The sequence below is a fragment of the Narcine bancroftii genome, chromosome 4 (assembly GCF_036971445.1).
Source record: "Narcine bancroftii isolate sNarBan1 chromosome 4, sNarBan1.hap1, whole genome shotgun sequence".
NCBI lineage: Eukaryota > Metazoa > Chordata > Chondrichthyes > Torpediniformes > Narcinidae > Narcine > Narcine bancroftii.
Genome location: NC_091472.1, coordinates 194,271,160 through 194,291,239, shown reverse-complemented (window position 1 = coordinate 194,291,239; position 20,080 = coordinate 194,271,160). Strand labels below are relative to the sequence as shown.

At 46.9% G+C, this 20,080-nt stretch overlaps 1 protein-coding gene across 1 annotated transcript; it reads right to left on the bottom strand.

Annotated features, from left to right (window-relative positions):
- Positions 1 to 535: 535 nt before the first annotated feature.
- LOC138760018 (T-box-containing protein TBX6L-like) lies at positions 536 to 19,746 on the bottom strand. The gene is made up of 8 exons (XM_069930453.1): positions 19,352 to 19,746; positions 17,129 to 17,231; positions 16,768 to 16,932; positions 15,364 to 15,510; positions 10,653 to 10,723; positions 9,032 to 9,138; positions 7,851 to 8,067; positions 536 to 1,772 (listed from the first exon to the last, which is right to left on the bottom strand). The coding sequence occupies exons 1-8, from the start codon at positions 19,672 to 19,674 to the stop codon at positions 1,364 to 1,366; spliced, it is 1,542 nt and encodes a 513-aa protein (XP_069786554.1). The 5' UTR covers positions 19,675 to 19,746; the 3' UTR covers positions 536 to 1,363.
- Positions 19,747 to 20,080: the final 334 nt, after the last annotated feature.

Genomic DNA, 20,080 nt, shown 5'->3' with positions numbered 1-20,080 from the left:
CAGACACACCCTCCCGACCAGACACACACTTCCTGTTCAGACACATACTCCCAACCAGAGAAACACTCCCTGACAAGACACACACTCTCTGACCAGACAAACACTCCCTGACCAGATAAACACTCCCTGACTAGACACACATTTCCAACTAGACACACACTCCCGACAAGACACACATTCCCAACCAGACACTTTGATGAATCTCTGTCATGCTGTCAATCTTTTGCTGTGCTTAGTCTGCTCTACTGACATTGGACATGTATTATCTCTACCACTAAAGACACTCCCCTTGGCCATAACTGTGTATGCACCAATATCATTCATTATTGTACTACTTAGTTTCTACTAATAAAAGTCATGATTCCTGGTTAACTACACTGCCTTCGATTTCTTTATTAACTGGCACTTCAGACACCCATTCCCAACCAGACACACACTCCCTGACCAGTTGCAGACTGACAGACACACTCCTAGACCAGACCCACACTCTCATACCATAACAGAGACCATGTTTGGGTGAAGACTGCATTAGGGAAAGGTTTAATTCTGTTCCAACAGTTGCATCACAGTGATGAGTGGAATGAATTGTATAACATCAGCTCCTGCCCCTGCCTGACACATGCTGATAAAGATTAAATAACATTCCGTGTGTGCAAGGGGCCTTGAACGTCAATCATCACCCCCCCACCCCCCCACCCACCTCTCCAGAAAGCCACAGCACTGACCGAGCTTATACTCAGTGGGTCAGTCACAGGGCCAGGGGCTGGAGGTCAGGACCAACATGCCTAGAGAGGGACTAAATTGCAGTACCCGAGGATGGGACAGGGTGGGAGCAGTCCGTGTGGGGATGGTGGGTGGGAAAGGATACGGGCAGTTTGTGGGGTGGTGGGTGGGGTAGGGGAGAATGGAGGAAGATAGGGGAAATCCATAAGGGAGGGGGGAGGGGAATGGCAATTCATGGGGTCTGAGGGAGAAAGGCATAGTCCTTGAGTAGGGTGGAGGAGGGTAGATGCAGACTGTGGTGGAGGGTGGGGGGATAGTCCAGTTGGAAAGAGTAGTCAGTGAGAGGGCCTAGCCAAGTCCCTGGTGGTGTGTGGGTGGGAATCTGCGTCTCCCTCTCACCGAGTTTGGGGTGAGGGGTCCTAGGGGAACTGGAGCCGCTGGAGCAGCCCCTCTGGGTGGGGCCGGGGATGTCAGCCAGGCCAGGCTGCAAGCCATCCGAGACATGGGGTCTGTTAACTCAGGACCTCCCGCACTCAGCATGGTGGGGGGGTGGGGGGAGCAAATGAGTCAGATGGCCAGCAGGCTGGGGAATTGGTGTGTCAGTCAGGGCAGGTGGGGGAAGGACCCCAGACCACCCTCCTCACCAACAGGGGTATGGGAACAAGGGGTAGGGGCTCCATTCCACCATGCCAGCACTAGTGGGATAGCTCTGAACCCTGTGGGAGCCCACGTCAGTGCCCAGGGCTGAGGAGTGGCCAGTGGGGGCCAGCTCATTGTACTGCTGCCTGGGAACATTCCAGGAAGTGGAAGAGGTCGCAGGGTGGCTGTAAATGCAGCCAACCGCCCCCACCTTGGTGGCAGAACTGACCGCCACGTTGAAGACCCCAGAATAGTCCTGGGCCAGGCGACAGGTGGGCAGCGAACTGCCGGGAGCCTCTATTGCCAGGCTGGCCTTGGGTTCCAGGCTGGGTGATGAACCCAAGAGTGGGTGAGGCTCTGTTCCAGGGCACCCTCTGTACTCCGCGCCTGCAGTGGACCAAGGGTCGTTGCTGTGGAGAGAAGGGAAACAGGAGATATGAGGCCGGGGCCAACGGACGATTCCCTCCTCACCAGACCTTGATACCAGTAGCTCACCAGCAGCACCACAAAGATCATCACAACCCACCCCCCCCCGATCCCAACAATATATATGCTTAGGTTCCACGAGTCAAAAGGTTGCTTTCATGGTGGGAGGGTCCAGGACATAAATTCTCTGTTGGGGCATGTGAATATTTTGGTGGGGCATGGGGCTTAAGAATATTTTAGTGGGACGTAGGAATATTTTGGGAAATAATTAAAAAGTTGGTTTGAAAAAATAAACTCATAATGTTGGTGTGAAAGATGTGACTTGGCAACATTGTCAGTACAACACAATCATGGTAACTTCCACGTAAAATCACTTTGTTCTTTTTATTTTCATAACAAGTTTTTGCTTCTTGGATGTTTCTCCATTGTTTCTCTTATTTTAACTTTTGTTATCCTTGGTTAACATTATAATTATATTTTTTTCTGAACGGTCTGAGTATTATTCATTCCAAATGATCTCAACTATCATGTCTCCGTCCACAACCCTTTACTTTCTCAGGTCAGTACTGAGTGAGACCTGTATCTGGATGTATCTTTGTGCACTAACGTATTGATGGGGGGGTGGGGGGGGTGGGAAAGGGGGACGCAACATTGGAAAAGAATAGGGAACCCAGAGAGTAAAGCACGAGGCTGGCGCAGTTTTGATGTACTCTCTGCAAGAAAAAAATGTCAGAAACCGCGCTAGTGTTTTTTTTCACGTTTTCTTATGGTCAGTATTCTTCCTTTGACCCAATCATTACTTTTATTACATTTTTCCAATTCTAAGACATAATAAAATATTGATTAATCGGTTTCAGGGAGTTCGCGCTGTTGTACTAATCTGTTTCAGAGAGTTCGAGCTGTTGTACTAATCTGTTTCAGGGAGCTTGCGCTGTTGTATTAATCTGTTTCAGGGAGCTCGCGCTGTTGTATTAATCTGTTTCAGTAGCTCGCGCTGTTGTATTAATCTGTTTCAGTAGCTCGCGCTGTTGTATTAATCTGTTTCAGTAGCTCGCGCTGTTGTATATTCAAAATGAGCAGACCAAGCAAGCAAAAGGTTCATTTCAGGTCATTTCTGAATGCCGCATTCAGTGGAGTTTTTGAAGTTTGGGTTTATTTCTGCTGTACATGATGAATGTGTACCTTTTTGCCTATTATGCCAACAGACTTTGACAAACGAATCAATGAAAGCAGGCCATCTTGAAGTTCATTTGAGGGTAAAACATCTTAACCATATTTAATTCAAAATTGGAATATTTTAAATTACTGAAAGAGAAGTTTGAAAATAGATCAAAAATTCCTTCATTATTCGCTGCCCAAACTACAGCCCTAAATCATACCCTTGAAGCTAGCTATGAAATTTCTCTGCTGACAGCAAAACATAGGAAGTATCATACGATTATGGAGGAACTGATTAAACTTGCAATATCATTGTTTCTCAAAACAGTTCTGCAAAAGGATGACAAACATGTCTGATCAATGCCATTGAGTAATAGGACTGTCTGCAACAGAATAGATCACATGGGTCAAGATGTTGAAAAACAGTTAATTGAGAAGTTGAAATCACAAAAGTTTTCAATACAACTGGATGAATCTACCGTATGGGACAGTGAAGCTCTGCTATCGGCATACGTGAGGTACGTTGATCAGGAAGGGTTTCAAGAAGAGATGTTTTGTGAATCATTGGAAACAACCACTACCGCAGTTGATATCTTCAAAATGCTCAAAAATTATTTGGATGAAAATGAAATACCAAAAGGAAACATTATATCTTGTGCTGCAGATGGTGCACCTGCTCTAATGGGTAAAAAAAAATAGGGTGTTTAAAATTAATGAAGGATGAAAATCCAAACATGTTGGTTGTGCATTGTGTTATCTACTGAGAAAACGTAGTTGCCAAGTAAGTTTTCCCCGTTCTACATGAGATGCCGCATTCTGTGATCGTGTATCAATGCCATCAAAGCTAATGCCAAATGTGAACGTCTGTTTAAGCAGTTTTGGGTCAATAAAAATGCATAACATATGAGATTATTGCTTCACACTGAAGTAAGGTGGTTGTCAAAGGGAAACTGCTTCAAAAGGTTTATGGAACTGTTTGATCTCCTCAGCGAGTTTTTGAAGGACAAACCTGAAATGAAGCTCTTGGCAAAGCTTATGTGAGTTACCTGATGGACATTTTTGAGAAATTTAAGTACATTGAACAAGCCACTCCAAGTAGCAAATATGATGCTTGTTGATGCAAAAACAAAGATATTTGGATTCCTAACTCTTCTAGAATTATGCCAAAGGAATATTTCTGCAAGAAATTTCAGTCAATTCTATTGGTTGAATAAGTTTGAGGTAACTGATTTGAAAATGTTGGTTACCGACTTCAATGATAGATTTTGTGATTTAAAGGCAATGGATTTTCCTTCTTGGTTAACTCAGCCATTGATGGTAGACTTAACTAAAGTTCCAGTGCAATACCAAGAGGAGTTATCTGAGTTGCAACATGATGAATCTGCAAAAATTCTGATCAAAGTGAAAGGAACTATGATGTGGCCGTTTAATGAGATCGAAAATAAACAATTGATACATTTTCCATTGTCTTATTTAGTAGAATTTAGCTTCAGTGCTGTTAGTGATTTGCTACAAGCTAAGAGAAACCAACTGGAAATTACAAAACGTGGAGATTTAAGGTTAAAACTAACAAAAAATGGTCCCTCGAATCAAAAATCTGCAGCCAGCATCAGGGGCAAAGGTTCCACTGAAGTGACAACAATTATTGAATGTGTGTTTTAGATGGTTGATATATTGGAGTAGTAGTTGAATATGAAATATGTGTTCCAGTAAATGATTTAATTAAAACTTCTTTTGAATATCTAAATTTTTTTCCGCTAATGGTGGGGTGTACGTTTTTTTGGGGAAAAAATGGTTGAGAACCACTGGTCTAGGACAAGTATTGAAATTGAGGAGAATGAGAGGGATCTCATTGAAATATTTTGAATATTCAAAGATATGGACAGAGTACTGGAAGAGTCTAGGACAAGAGGGGACAGGATTGAAGGGCATCCACTTAGAACAGGAATGTGTGGGTATTTCTTCAGCCAGGGGTTGTGAATCTGTGGTATGTGTGGCCGAAGGCAGTTGAGGAGAACAGATCATTTGGTTTATTTAAGGTAGAAATTAATAAGTTCTTGATTCGCCGGTCATCAAATGTTTTGGGGAGCAGGCCAGGAAGTGGGGCTGATGTGAGAACACAGTGGAATCCAGATGTGGGGACACTGGGGAATGCAGATGTGTGGATAAATGGAAGGCAGATTTGTGGACAAATGGAATGTAGATGTGGGGACAGGAGAATGAAGATGTACGGACACTGGGGAATGCAGATGTGGGGACACAGTGGAATCCAGATGTGGGGACACAGGAGAATGCAGATGTGTGGACACATGGAATGCAGATACGGGGACACAGGAGAATACAGATGTGGGGACACAGGGGAATGCGGATGTGGGGACTCAGGGGACTACATTCCTCCAGCAAATGATTTGTTGAGGCAAATGCAGTGTGTCCGATCCTACTGTCAAATGGGCTTGTTGAACATCCTGCTGCTGTAGTAGAATCCAACCCCAGCCCTGCATTCAGATGATTACATGAGACTCCCTGCTGATCTTGGTGCAGTCAGTGATGAACATGGTGAAAGGTTTCATCAGGACATTGCAACCATGGAAAAGTTGTATCAAGGCAACTGGAATCCATCATTACTGGCTATTTTTGGGCACTGACACACAGGCATCAGATGCAGAGTTCAAACGAAAATCAGTGGCAAAACATTTTTAGATCAGTTGAACTCATAACGTGTCAGCATCATTATGCAATTAAACATGCTAAATTCAATAAAAGTCAATTTAAAGATTCTCCAATTTCCTACTTGACACAGCAAATGCTAACTATAAATTTGCCAATGACACCATGGTTGACGGCAGAATCACAGACAGCAATGAGGAAGCGTACAGAAGGGAGATAGATCAGCTCGTTGAGTGGTGTTACAACAACGACCTTGCACTTAACTTTAGCAAATCCAAGAAGATGATTGTGGACTTCAGTTCTTTTAGCTTGTTCTGTTTTAAGTTGCCAGGCTAATATTTTGTGTGTTTTTTCTTCTAGCTTGTAATACTTCTGCTTTATTTTCATTATGTTCTTCTCCACCTTATACATTTGTAGTGTTTCGTATTTTATATTTTTGTCCGCCAATTTTCTTCTTTTTGTTGTATCTTCCCTTGTTGCTAGTTCTTTTTCTGTACTTACTATTTCCCTTTCCAAGCTGTTCTATTTCCTGACTGTAGTCCTTTTTCATCTTAGTTACATAACTTATTATCTGCCCTCTGATGAAGGCTTTCATTGCATCCCATAATTTAAATTTGTCTTTCACTGATTCCGTATTTATTTCAAAGTACATTTTAATTTGGCGTTCAATAAATTCTCTAAATTCCTGTCTTTTAAGTAGCATGGAGTTTAATCTCCATCTATATGTTCTTGGTGGGATGTCCTCCAGTTCTATTGCTAATAACAGAGGTGAGTGATCTGATAACAATCTAGCTTTATATTCCGTTTTCCTAACTCTCCCTTGGATATGGGGTGACAACAGGAACAGGCCAATCCTTGAGTATGTTTTATGCCTACTCGAATAATATGAGTATTCCTCCTCCATATATCCAAAAGTTTCATTTCCTTCATTGATTTAACCATAAATTTGGCTACTTTGTTCTTTTTGCTAGTCTTTTGTCCAGTTTTATCCACCTTTGGGTCCAAATTAAGGTTAAAGTTCCCTCCTATCAATATATTCCCCTACAATCTTCAAAAAGATATCTTGCATAAACTTTTGATCCTCTTCATTAGGTGCATATATATTGAGCAAATTCCAAAATTCTGAATATATCTGACACTTTATCATTACATACCTCCCTGCTGGAGGTATTATTTCCTCCTCTATTTTGACTGGTACATTTTTATTCATTAATATAGCTAAACCTCTAGCTTTTGAATTATGTGATGCTGCTGCTACGTGCCCTACCCAGTATCTCTTTAATTTATTATGTTCCACTTCAGATTGTGGGCTTCAGGAGGAAATCGGGGGAACACGACGCAGTTCTCATCAAAGGGTCAACAGTGGAGAGGATCAAGAACTTCAAATTCCTGGGTGCCAATATTGTGAGGATCTGTCCTGGAGCCTCCATGTTGATGCAATGCCAGCAGCTATACTTTGTGAGGTGTTTGAGGAGGTTCAGTATGTCACTGAAGACTCTCAAAATCCTCTACAGATGAACCGTGGAGAGCATTCTGACTGGTTGCATCACTGCCTGGTATGGAGGTGCCAACTCTTAGGACAAGAATAAACCCTAGAGGGTTGTGAACTCGGCCTGCGACATCACAGGCACCAGACTTCACTCCATCGAGGACATCGACACGAGGCAGGGTCTTAAAAAAGCAGCCTCTCTCCTCAAAGACCCCCACCCCCCAGGCTATGCCTTCTTCACTCTGCTCCCATCGGGGAAAATGTACAGGAGTCTAAAGACGAGCACCCAGCGGCACAAGGACAGCTTCTTCCCCGCTGCCATCAGATTCCCAAATAATCAATGAACCAAAGACACGGCCTCACTTTGACTTTTTCTTTTCCTTGCACTATTTTTATTTATTTTGTAAGGTGATTATATAAATGTTTACATTGTGATTCTGCCACAAAATAACGAATTTCATGACTGGTTCATAACAATAAATTCCGATTCTGAAATCTGAAATTATCTTTGTGTTCATCTTAAAGTTATCTATCATAATCTCCAATTTTTTCTAAACAGGAAGCAAACCTTTTGAAAAAAAAATTGTTGTCCAGTGTCAGTGGCTGGCAGACGCCCCACCTGAACACCAGGTCCATGGGCCACAAGGTTGGAGTGACAGCTTCCCCTCTTAACCCTCCAGGGCTGATCTTTGACCCCCAACACTGCAGCACCCCAGCATGAGCAGTGCCTGCCAGAGTTTCTCCTTACCCGTGGAGCAGGAACGGGAGAGTGGTGGCTGCATGAGGCTGCCCAGCGGCACCGCTGCCTTCCTCTCTGGGGCGAGGGGCATTGGGGGGTACCGGGCACTCCTGCTTTTCCTCTTCCCGCTGGAAGTACCAGCGCACCGGGTTCTCCGTGTGAATGACGTTCTCCTTCTGTCTGCACACTCCCACTTTGCTTGCTTCTCCGAGAGGCTTTCCAGTATCTGTAGGGAGGATTGGTGACACGAAGGCACCGTGAGATGGAAGGAATAGCAGGTTGGTGATCCCACAGTAAACCACCATCAGGCAGGGTATCAGCCAATGGTAGAGGACTGGACCCAAAATCCCAACAGCTGGCTTCCTCCAGTTCCCTTCCTATCCTCAAATTACACCCTCACCTGCTATCTCAGCAGCACATCACCCCCTCCCCTGAGTCTTCCCGGTCTGTCTTTACCCTTGCTCTACCTCCCACCTCTCATGTCCTCCCTGCAGCCGGCCCTCTGTCACATGGTCACACATCTCACCTCATCCCATCCCGAGGCACTAATTGGAACTTGTCCGGTTGCCCTGTCTGAATCTGTCAAAAACTCACCCAAATTTCCCCTCTTTGCCTTAGCCCAGCACACACTAATGCTCCCTACAATGTCACTCTCCCAGTATTACCTCCCCAACCCCGACAACCCCTTCATCCTCCCAGCATTCCCCGTGGTCCCAGTTACCCACATTTCAACACATCCCTCCCTGTGCAGTCTTGCTAGCAGAATTGTGCTGTGCTTATGAAGGCCATTCTATCCATCGAGCCTCTGCCGGATCTCATAGCTCCTATATCCATTTGTGGACCCTTACCCTCTGCACCCCAATTTACCACTCCCCCACACATGAGAGGCAACTTACAGCAGCCAATTCACCTGGTTCTGCATGAGAACATGCAAACTTCACACAGATAGCATTGAACTGGCATCCTTGTGAGCAAGCACCTCCTCATTCCCCCATGCGCTGGGCCTGCTTAACCCCCGGCCCTCTGATATTGCCCCCTCGTAGACTTCCCACGAGGGAAACCTCCCTGCACCCACCCTCTGGCCAAGCCCCCGGATTAGGCAGAAACCCTCATGCTCCCCTCCCTGTCGTCCATCCTCCCCTCCCCCCACCCCTTCAGGCCCAATTCTGAACTTAGGCCCCTTTACTCACCGGCCTGGCCCTGCTCCAGAGCCACCGCCATGTCGGTGTTGCCCGTCTCCATCCTTGGCCGCTTCTCAATGGGGGTCTGACACAACTGGTTCCTCACTGTCCGCTGCCTGATGAAGGAGTGGTTGCAGTCAGCAGGGGGGTCAGGCCCGTTCGTCACCATCTCCCAACCAATGTTCCCTCTAATTGTCAGTAGTCAGTGTGTTCAAAAATCTTATGTTGTGCAAATTTTTCCCTGTGACAAAAGTATGTGGGCACTGAATGGTTGTGCAAATGTTAACTTGAAATTGTTTCAAGGAAATTTTGGCACAGTCCATCTCTTGTGGCTAATAAAACTTTATTGGCATGTTTTAATGTAATACAACTACTTGTTTAACTCGTTCTTAGCTAAGAGGTTATTTTCAGTAAGTATAATTATTAATTGCTAAATTATTTTAGGTAACTAACCTTTTGTGCACACATTAATTTCCTTTGTGCACTGGCCACAAAACATATATGCGTGTGCACACGTGTACAGATTAGAGGGAACAGTGCTCCCAACTGTGACCCACTGCCTGCACAGAATCCCCTGGCAACAGGTCCCACTGCCCACCTCCAACCCCAGCCCAATCACTGGCACCCATGCCAGAACACAGCTGGGGAAACTCTCCTACGATCATCCCCTTTTTTGGAGGAATCTGCACAGTCCCCAAGCTCCTCCCCGGGGTCCCTTTGCACTTGCCAGGTCCTCAAACCTGATCAATTGCCCTTCTCTCAGGGTATGCCTTCCTCAGCCCTCTGCCTCTTCCTCCCATCTCCTCCTAGCTTCTGTTTCTCACTCCCCACCATGTCCCCCTCCCATGTTCATTGAGTTGGAGAGGGTGCAAAGACAACTTACAACAGTGTGAACAGGACTAGGGGACCTGAGCTTTAGGAAGAGGTGAGAAGGCTAGGGCTTTCTTCCTTGGAAGAAGAGGGGTGATCTCAGAGAAGGGGTACACTATCTCAGGGGGGAATAGATTGGGTGAACGCAGGGCATCTTTTGCCCAGAGTAAGGGGATCGGTAACTAGAGGACAGAGGTTTAAGTGAGGGGGAGAGACTTAACAGGAACCTGAGGGGTAATGTTTTCACACAGTGAGTGGTGGGCATAGGGAGAGAGTGCAGAGACGACTTATGACAGTGTGCCCAGGACTCGGGGAAGAGGTTGAGAAGGCTAGCGGAGGAGATGGTTGAGGCAGGGACTATTGCAATGTTTCTAGAAAAAGATTGGATGGATTAATGGGCAGGATATGTTTAGAGGGATATGGGCCACACGCAAGCAGGTGGGACTAGTATGGGTGGGACATTTTGGTCAGTGTGGGCAAGTTGGGCCGATTCTGACCACATTACATGGTATCAGGCACCTATGTGATTATTTTTCTCTCTATAATGCACAGGCAGTTTGTTTGCCTTTATTTGTTTACATCTATACGTCAATTACATTTTTTCTTGCACTACCAACAAGTGGAATTCTGCCTGGCCCACAGGAAACAGGATCTCAGGGTTGTATGCAATCTGACTTGCACTAACACGGCCTATGCAGTCCAAGGACATCCAACACCTGATGTATGAACCTCAGTGCACACATAACGAGTCAGATTGTACCTTCTATTATTGTAGCCAACCTCCCGAAACCCTTTGGCGAATGGATTGTGATCAATCTTCAGTTTGGTGATCTGCAATGAATTTGAGATTTAAAATTAATTTTAATTTCAAGATACAACTTGGTAACAAGCCCTACCGGCCCACGAACCCATGTCACCCAAATACACCATAATCTATTCTCCTCATACGTCTTTGGAACGTCATAGGGAACATGGGTGCCCGGTGGAAACCCTCGCAGGTCACGGGGAGAATGTACAAAGTCCTTGCAGACAGCAGTGGATTTGAACGTGGGTGGCTGGTGTTGAAATAGTGTCACGCTAACCGATATGCTGACCGTACAGCCCTATCGACGATCGCAGGTCAACAGTGCCTGTGCCCCCACGTCCAGCATCTCTACTTCTCATACATCCAGGGAACCCATTCTGCCCATCAAATCTATGCTGTCCATCAGGGAAATCCCATCAAATAGGACCATAAGACATAGGCGCAGAATTAGGCTGTTCAGGCCATTGTGTTGGCTCTGCCATTTAATCAGGAGCTGACCCACTTCCCCACTCAGCCCCACTGCCCGGTCTTCACCCCATAACTTTTGATGCCCTGGCTAATCAAGAACCTATCAATCTCTGTCTTAAATACATCTAATAGTCCATCTACCTTTACGATGTGGGAGAACAGACGGGCTGCACTTGAACTGGAGGAGGACCAATGTCCTGGCAGGCTGGTTTGCTAGATCTGATGGGGAGGGTTTAAACTAGTTTGGCAGGGGGGGTGGGAATCTGAATGAGAATGAGGGGATTAGGGTAGAAGAACACCTACATTTGAAGTGAGAGACAAACAAGAATGTTAAAGTTAATAGTGGTGGGGGGGGGGTTGCTGGCTGGTAATAGTAGATGGTAATCAAAGGAGTTTATATGGGGGACATTCTCTCAAGTCTATCTATTTCACAGCAAGAAACATTGTAAGAAAGGTGGATTAGTTTAGAGCATGGATTAACAAATGGAAACATGATATTGTAGCCATCAGTGAAACTTGGTTGCAGGAGGGGGATGATTGGCAGCTAAATATTCCAGAGTTTCGTCGCTTGAGGCGTGATAGAACAGGGGGCATAAAAAGTGGAGGAGTCACACTGCTTGTTAGAGAAAACATTATAGCGGTTCTATGGCAGGGTAGATCGGAGGGCTCATCTAGTGAGGCTATTTGGGTGGAATTGAGGAATGGGAAAGGCATGAAAACACTAATGGACAGAGGGAATTAGAGGAGAACATTTCTAAGGAGATAGCATATATGTGTTATAAACATAAGGTGATGATTGGAGGAGATTTTTAACTTTCCACCCATACTGTAAAAGGGCTGGATGGGTTGGAGTTTGTCATATGTGTTCAGGAAAGTTTTCTAAATCAATACACGAAGAACAAACTCAGAGGGGCCAGTATTGGATCTCCTATTCGGGAACGAGATAGGTCGGGTGACAAAGGTTTGTGTTGGGGAACACTGAGTCTAATGATCATAATACTATTAGTTTTAGGTTAATTCTGGAGAAGGATAGGGCTGGGCTGAGATTCTTGATTGGAACAAGGCTAATTTCAATAAGATGTTAAAGGATTTAGAGGGTGTGGATTGGGATCATTTATTTTCTGGGAAGGATGTAACAGATAAATGGAGGATATTCAAAGGGGAAAGTTTGAGAGTACAGGGTCGGTATGTCCCTGTGAGGATTAAAGGAAAGGTTAGGAATTATAGGGAGCCTTGGCTTTGAAAAGATATTGGGAATGAGGTTTGGAGGAAGCGGGACATGTACAACAGGTCTAGACAACAGAGAATAGATGAGGTGCTTGAGGAGTACAAGGAGTATAAGATTTGTTAAACATGATCTACCTTGCACAAAACCATGTTGACCTCTCCTAATCAGTCCCTGTCTATCCAAATAATTGCATCTCCAAGAACACTCTCCATTCATTTACCCACCACCGACGTCAGAGTCACAGACCTAGCTTTATTTTTTTTAAACAGTGGAACAACATGAGCTAACCCTCCAATCCTCTGGCACCACCCCCATGGCCAGCGGCATTTTAAATACTTCTGTCAGAGCCCCCACTATTTGTACACTAACCTCCTTCAGGATCCTGAGTAATATCTTGTCAGGACCCAGAGATTTGTCCACCTTTATTCTCTTTAAAATAGCCAGTACTTCCTCCTCATTAATCTGTATATCTTCCATGGCCTCATTACTAATTTTCCTTACTTCACCCAACTCAGTATTCTTTTCCTTCGTGAATATGGAAGAAAAAAATAATTTAAAATTTCCCCCATCTCTTCTGACTTTCCCCCTCCATCCTCAAGGGGCCCAATTTTATCCCTCACTTTTTTTTGCATTTAAGAATTTATTGGATTTATTTTTACTTCGCCTGCCAAAGCAGCCTCATATCTCCTTTTAGCCTTTCTAATGTCTTTGACACTCCTTGTAACCTCTTATGTGGTTATGAAGTAAGGAAAACTAGTAATGAGGCCATGGAAGATATACAGATTAATGAGGAGGAAGTACTGGCTATTTTAAAGAGAATAAAGGTGGACAAATCTCTGGGTCCTGACAAGATATTACTTAGGAACCTGAGGGAGGTTAGTGTACAAATAGTGGGGGATCTGACAGAAATATTTAAAATGCCGCTGGCCATAGGGGTGGTGCCGGAGGATTGGAGGGTTAGCTTATGTTGTTCCACTATTTAAAAAAAGTAAACCTAGGTCTGTGAGTCTGGCGTCAGTGATGGGTAAATGAATGGAGAGTGTTCTCAGAGGTGCAATTATTTGGATAGACAGGGACTGATTAGGAGAGGTCAACATGGTTTTGTGCGTGGTAGATCATGTTTAACAAAGCTTATACAATTTTTTGAGGAGGTTACTAAGAAGAGGAAGGGTGTGGATGTTGTCTATATGGACTTTAGTAAGGCCTTTGACAAGGTTCCACATAAGAGGTTAGTTAGGAAAATTCAAGCATTAGATATTAATGATGATGCAGTGAAATGGATTCAACAATGGTTGGATAGGCGATGCCAGAGAGTAGTGGTGGAAAATTGTTTGTCAAATTGGAGGCCAGTGACTAGTGGAGTGTCTCAAGGATCAGTACTGGGTCCATTGTCGTCTGTCCTATATATTAATGATCTGGATGATTGGATGTTAAATTGGATTAGCTAGTATGCAGATGATATGAAGTTTGGTGGTGTTGTGGGCAGCAAAGAAAGTTATCAAAGTTTGCAGTGGGATATAGGACAGCTAGAAGAGTGGGCTGAAAGATGGCAGATGGAGTTTAATACTGAGAAGTGTTAGGTGGTACATTCTGGTAGGACTAATCAGCAAAGGTCATACATGGTAAATGGTAGACAATTGAGGAGTGCAGTAGAACAAAGGGATTTAGGAATTCTGGTACACAATTCCCTGAAAGTGGAGTCACATGAAGATTGGGTGGTGAAAACAGTTGGTATGTTGTTGGCCTTCATAAATCAGAGTATTGAGTACAGGAGTTGGGATGTCATGTTGAGGCCAAATTTGGAATATTGTGTGCAGTTTTGGTCGCTCAATTATAGGAAGGATATAAACAGAATAGAGAGAGTGCAGAGGAGATGTACAAGAATGTTGTCTGGATTTTAGGGTTTGAGTTACAGGGAAAGGTTAAACAGGTTGGACTTTATTCCCTGGAAAATAGAAGATAGAGGGGTTATTTGATAGGTTTTTAAAATTATGAGGGGGACACATAGAGTAAATGTGGACAGGCTTTTTCCATTGAGACTGGGGGAGATTCAAATAAGGGGACATGAATTGAGATTGAAGGGGGAAAAGTTTAGGGGAAACATGAGGGGGACTTTCTTCACTCAGAGGGTGTTGGCTTCCGGCCAAAGTAGTAGATGTGGGGTTGATTTTAATATTGAAGGAAAAGTTGGAAAGGTATATGGACAAGAGAGGTGTGGAAGGTTATGGGGTGGGTATGGGTCAATGGGACTAGGTGGGTGAAGATGCTTGGCATGGACTAGAAGGGCCAAACTGGCCTGTTTCTGTGCTGTATATGGGTTATATGGTTATATGGTTAATGGGGGGGGGGGGGGGGGGGGTAAACCACACAGTATACCTGCAAATTCTGCAGACAGCAGCCGAGGGTGGGATTGAAGCCAGATCTCTAGAGCAGTGAGGTGTGCCGAGCGGTCGGTGTGGGAGACGCTCCAGGGTGGTCCAGAGTAAGAGCATCCAGGAGCGTCACACCCACCAGAGCACTCACCTTGCCTCACACTGAACCTTGCAAACCCTTCCCTGTCGCTGTAACCTGAGACAAGCCCCAGTCAACTCACACGCACACGTGACTTGTTACTACTGACTCCCCATTCTCCCTCCCTTCCCCATCCCTAATATTACGTCTGGGCACTCTCCAACCAGATGGCATAAAGCGATTTCTCCAGTTTCTGCTGGCCCATTCCCTGTTCTGCCTCCCTTCCCCATCCCTTGTCTCCTTTCCATTGACTTGCTGAGTTTCTCCAGCATTGTGGTTTAACTCAAAACCTGTCTGGTTGTACAGTCATTACCTGCTGTCCCCACCGGTCTGTCTGTGACCCTGACTAAACCCAGCTGGTTGTAAATGCACTCCCTCCTGTCCCCACTGGTCAGTGACCCTGGACTAGCTGGTCCACCAGGTACAGTGGGATGAGCTGGGTGGGATGCGGAGCTTCACCTTCTCGTTCTGGTACGCCGTGACTGCCATAAAGACGGTCTCTGGGAAGGCAAAGGTCTGGGAGATGCTCCATCGTACGCCGAAGGGATTCTCCTCCTGCACAATGTGGAAACGTGGTTGGTAACGGTGCATGGAGTGCAGCATAATCTGAAACACAGCACCGTATAGGGTCAGGGTCTGTCTATGGAGGGCAGCATAATCTGACACACAGCACCGTATAGGGTAAGGGTCTATGTATAGAATGCAGGGTGATTTGAAAGACAGGGTCAGGTACAAGGAGAACTGAGGAACGAGGAGGACTGGGGAATGAGAGACTAGGAATGAGGAACTGTGGAACATGAGGGATTGGGGAACAAGGGGGACTTGGGAATGGGGGAATGGGGATGATAGGGACTGGGAAATGGGGGACTTGGCAAATGGGAGGACTGGGGAATGGGGGGACTGGGGAATGAGGGGAACTGGGGGAAAGAGGGGGACCAGGGAAAGAGGGGGACTGGGGAACAAGGGGAACTGGGGAATGAGGGGAACTGGGGGAAAGAGGGGGACCAGGGAAAGAGGGGGACTGGGGAACAAGGGGAACTGGGGAAAGAGGGGGACTGGGGAAAGAGGTGGACGGGGAAAGAGGGGGATTGGAGAACAAAGGGGATTGGGGAAATAAGGGGATTGGGGAACGAGGGAGATTAGGGAACGAGGACTTGGGAATGAGGGACTGGAGAACAAAGGTCTGGGTTATGAAGGGGACTGGGGAACGAGGGACTGGGGAACAAAGGATGGGAATGAAGGACTGGGGAATGAGGGGGACTGAGAATGGGGGAATGGGGAATGGTGAGGCTGGGGACTGGGGAATGATGTGGACTTGGGTACGAGGGATTGGGGAATGAGGGGGATGGGAATGAGGGACTGGGGAACAGGGGCAGTGGGGAATGAGGGGCTGTAAATGAGGAACTGGGGAATGAGGGGGAGTGGGGAATGAGGGACTGGGGAACAGGGGCAGTGGGGAATGAGGGGCTGTAAATGAGGAACTGGGGAATGAGGGGGAGTGGGGAATGAGGATCTGGGGAATGAGGGAACGAGGGACTGGGGAATCAAGGACTGGCGAATGAGGAACTGGGGAATGAGGGGGATTGGGGAATGGCATGGGAAATGGGGACTGGTGAACAAGGGGGACTGGAGAATGAGGGGGATTAGGGAAATGAGGGGACTGACCTACAGGAGGGACAGAATGGCCTGGGTAATTTAGGGTCTGGGCACTGAAAGGAAGGATTGTTCCAAAATGTCTGGACAGGATGAGACCAGGGTGGGTTGCAGGGTTTGGCAATCGGCACATTCAGAGTGCCCACATCCAGTGACTGGGGGTTTAGGTCCGCACGGAGAGCCCTCGGGGAGCAGGCAAAGGCCACGTACATGTCCGGACTGATCCAGTGTGTTGTTGGTGAGCTTCAGCTTGCGGAAATGAACCGGCTGCTTCATCCAATGACTGCCCAAGGCTGGGGAGTCTGGGTGGATGTAGGTGACACATGGAGGCTGGGGCTCTGCCTTGCCCGCCACTCCCCACTGATCCTTGTACCACTGCAGTGGGGGGGAGGGGAAGAGAGGGTGAGAGAAAGACAGAGAGTGAGATACACAGAGCCCAGGCACACGGCTCGATGGCGGTGCGGCAGAGGTCTCTGTGTGTGTGGGCATCCTCCTCCCAGGTTCCCTCACGGAGATGTTCACCAGCAGTGACACAGATCCGTATTCCCGGTGGCCGGCCCTCTGGTCTCACCTTGTACCGCATGCCATCAGCAGGAACCAGGTCCACCATGATCATGTACCGGGAGAAAGGCGCCAGGCCCGAAACACTGACCTTGCACTGGGGGAACATCCTCCTGTGGGAAAGAGTGCGGGCCGCTGATGAGCAAGTCCTGTCCGCCCCTCCCAATGTTCTCTCCACCCCCACCACCCCCCCCCCCACTCTCCCTGAAACCCAAGCGACTGGCCTGTAGTGTGGTGGTGGGATCCTGTTGTAGGTGGTGGAAATCCCAGAGGATAATGTGTTGGATGCAGAGGCTGGTGGGGTGGTGGGTGAGGATAAGGAGGATTCTATGCTTCTCGAGTCTGGGGGGAGAGGGGACCAGGGCAGATGAGCGGGAAATGGAAGGGATGCGGGTGAGCGCAGAGTTGATTGTGGTGGAGGGGGCTGCCTGGTTTAGAGGCTGTGAACTATTAGAAGAGGTTGGACAAAGTGTTGTTTTCTCTGTGGGAGGAGGAATAGAGGTGACTACCCTAGAACTTGAGGTAATGTCCCCTAGTTCAAGTCTCCCTTGCCAATGGAAACAACTTCCCTACCTCTATCTTACCTATGCCTGTCATAGGCCTGTGAGGCATTGATAGGGCGGATAGTCGGTTTCTTTTCCCCAGGGCAAAAGTGTCACCCACTGGAGGTGGTGGGTTTAAGGTGAGGGAGAGGAAGTTTAAGGTAGACGTGCTATTTTACATAAGGGGCAGTGGGTGACTGGAATGAGCTGTGTGAAGTAGTTGTGCAGGCTGCTACAATAGAAGTGTTAAAGAGGCTTCTAGATAAGCACATGTATGAAGGGGGTGGAGGGATATCTATCAGGGAAAAGCAGCAGCGTTTTAATTTGATTTGGACATCATGTCCAGCATAGACACGTGGGCTTAAGGGCCTGTTCCTACTATTTAAATTTTAAATGTTTTATTTGAAATTTTTTAAAATGTAAGTTTAGACATACAGCACAGTAACAGGCCCTTTCGGCCCACAAGCTCGTGCTGCCAAATTTACACCCAATTGACCTACAACCCCCCGGTACATTTTGAACGGCGGGAGGAAACTGGAGCCCCTGGGGAGAACGTACAAACTTCTTAAAGACAGTGCTGGATTTGAACCGTGGTCCCGATCACTAGCGCTGTAAAGGCGTTGTGCTGTCCGCTACGCCAACCATGCCACCCTGTTCTGTTCTAGGTTGTAAGCCCACTGGAGTAATTTGTGGTGCCTACGCCCCCAGTTATGAGAAGGGAGGGTGTTGGGTCCGGATCTTGTTCCTCTGAGGTGACTGTGGGGAGATTTACCTGAAGCAGCACAAGGCACAGGGAGATGAGGCAGAGAAGGACCGGAGAGGGTTGGCAGATGCAGGAAGAATGCTCCCGGGTGGCACAGCTGGTGCAGCAGTTAACGCAACGCCTTTACAGTGCTAGCGATCGGGACTGGGGTTCGAATCCTGTGCTGTCTGTAAGGAGTTTGCACATTCTCCCCATGACTGCGTGCGTTTTCCCGGGGGTTCCGGTTTCCTCCCACCACTGGAAACATACCCGGGAGTGTATGTTAATCAGGTCTAAATTAGGTGGCACAATCTTGTGGGCCAAAATGGCCTGTTACTGTCTAAATTTAAAAATAAAAATTTTAAATTTAAATTAAAAAAAAAGTTGGGCATTACTTGAAGAAGGGGTCACAGTCTAAGGACCAGGGGGAAGCCATTTATGACTGAGATGGGGAAAGCTCTTCACTCAGAGTGTTGTGAACTTGTGGAACTCCCTGCCGTACAGAGTTGTTGAGGCTGGTTTATTGGATTTATTCAGAAGGGAGTTAGATGTGGCCCTTATGGCTGACAGGTGATTGAAGTCACATGATCAGCAATGATGTTATTGGCAGGCTCAAAGTGCTGAATGGCCTTCTGCTATTGACTCTGATCCACGGCAAGGGCTTGGAGCAGAGCATGCAGTCACTACTCCCCAGACAGCTGTCCCAGGGAGGCAGAGAACTTTGCTCTGTGCAGGGGACAGCTCGAGGCCCTCTGGCAGGCTGCATTTCACTGTCCATCAGGTCCTGGCCTGAGGAGGGACACCAGGCTGCATCTTCCCACGACAGAGGATCACAAAGGCCACCAGCATCCCTCTCCTCCTTGTGATTCCCTCCCTCTTCCATTCCGCCCTTCTCCCTCTCCCCTCGCCGCCCCACCCAGGTGGCCGCCGGTCGTCGAGGGAGACGTGCCTGCCAGCCTTGGTGATGATCATCTCGGTGCCGATCTGGTGAAACTTCTGCCAAAGTGGCTGGTCCTCCAGGGTCACCCTGATGTTACTCCAAGGGTCGGTCTGAGCACTGACCCCCCTTGAGGCCAGTGCTGGCTCGTGCTCCAGCTGCGTCTTGGCCACTGGAGAGAGAGAGAGAGAGAGAGAGAGAGAGAGAGATAGGGGTAGATAGAAATAGATAGAGAGAGAGGGAGAGAGAGAAAGAGAGTGAGATAGAGAAAGAGAGTGAGATAAAGAGACAGATAGAGATAGAGAGAGAGTTATGCCTCGAGTAAACCTCACCATGTGTAGAACCACTGAGCTCACTGTGGTGGGAGAACCTGTGATGAGAAATGGGGGGCTCAGCGCCTTGGTTAAAATGGGTTCCCACTTTGGACCTTTCCAACAACTCCCTTCAGAGCCCTACTCAGCCCCTGACCCAAAAGAGTCTTGTTAATGCCCACAAGACAGGGGCCGTCCCACCAGGGTGTTTCTTTAATAACACCACACCCATGACAATGTGAGTCTCAAAGTCGAAAAAATGTAGAAAAGCAAGTTAAAGCTGGAGAACAACAACAACTCCATATTTGGCAAAGATGGTAGAAAACTGTGCACTTATGTGGAAAAGTCTGTTTGAATACTCTGGAAAACTGGAAATTTGTCTGTATAGGTACATGATCCTTTATCCGGAACCCTTGGGGGACAGTGTGTT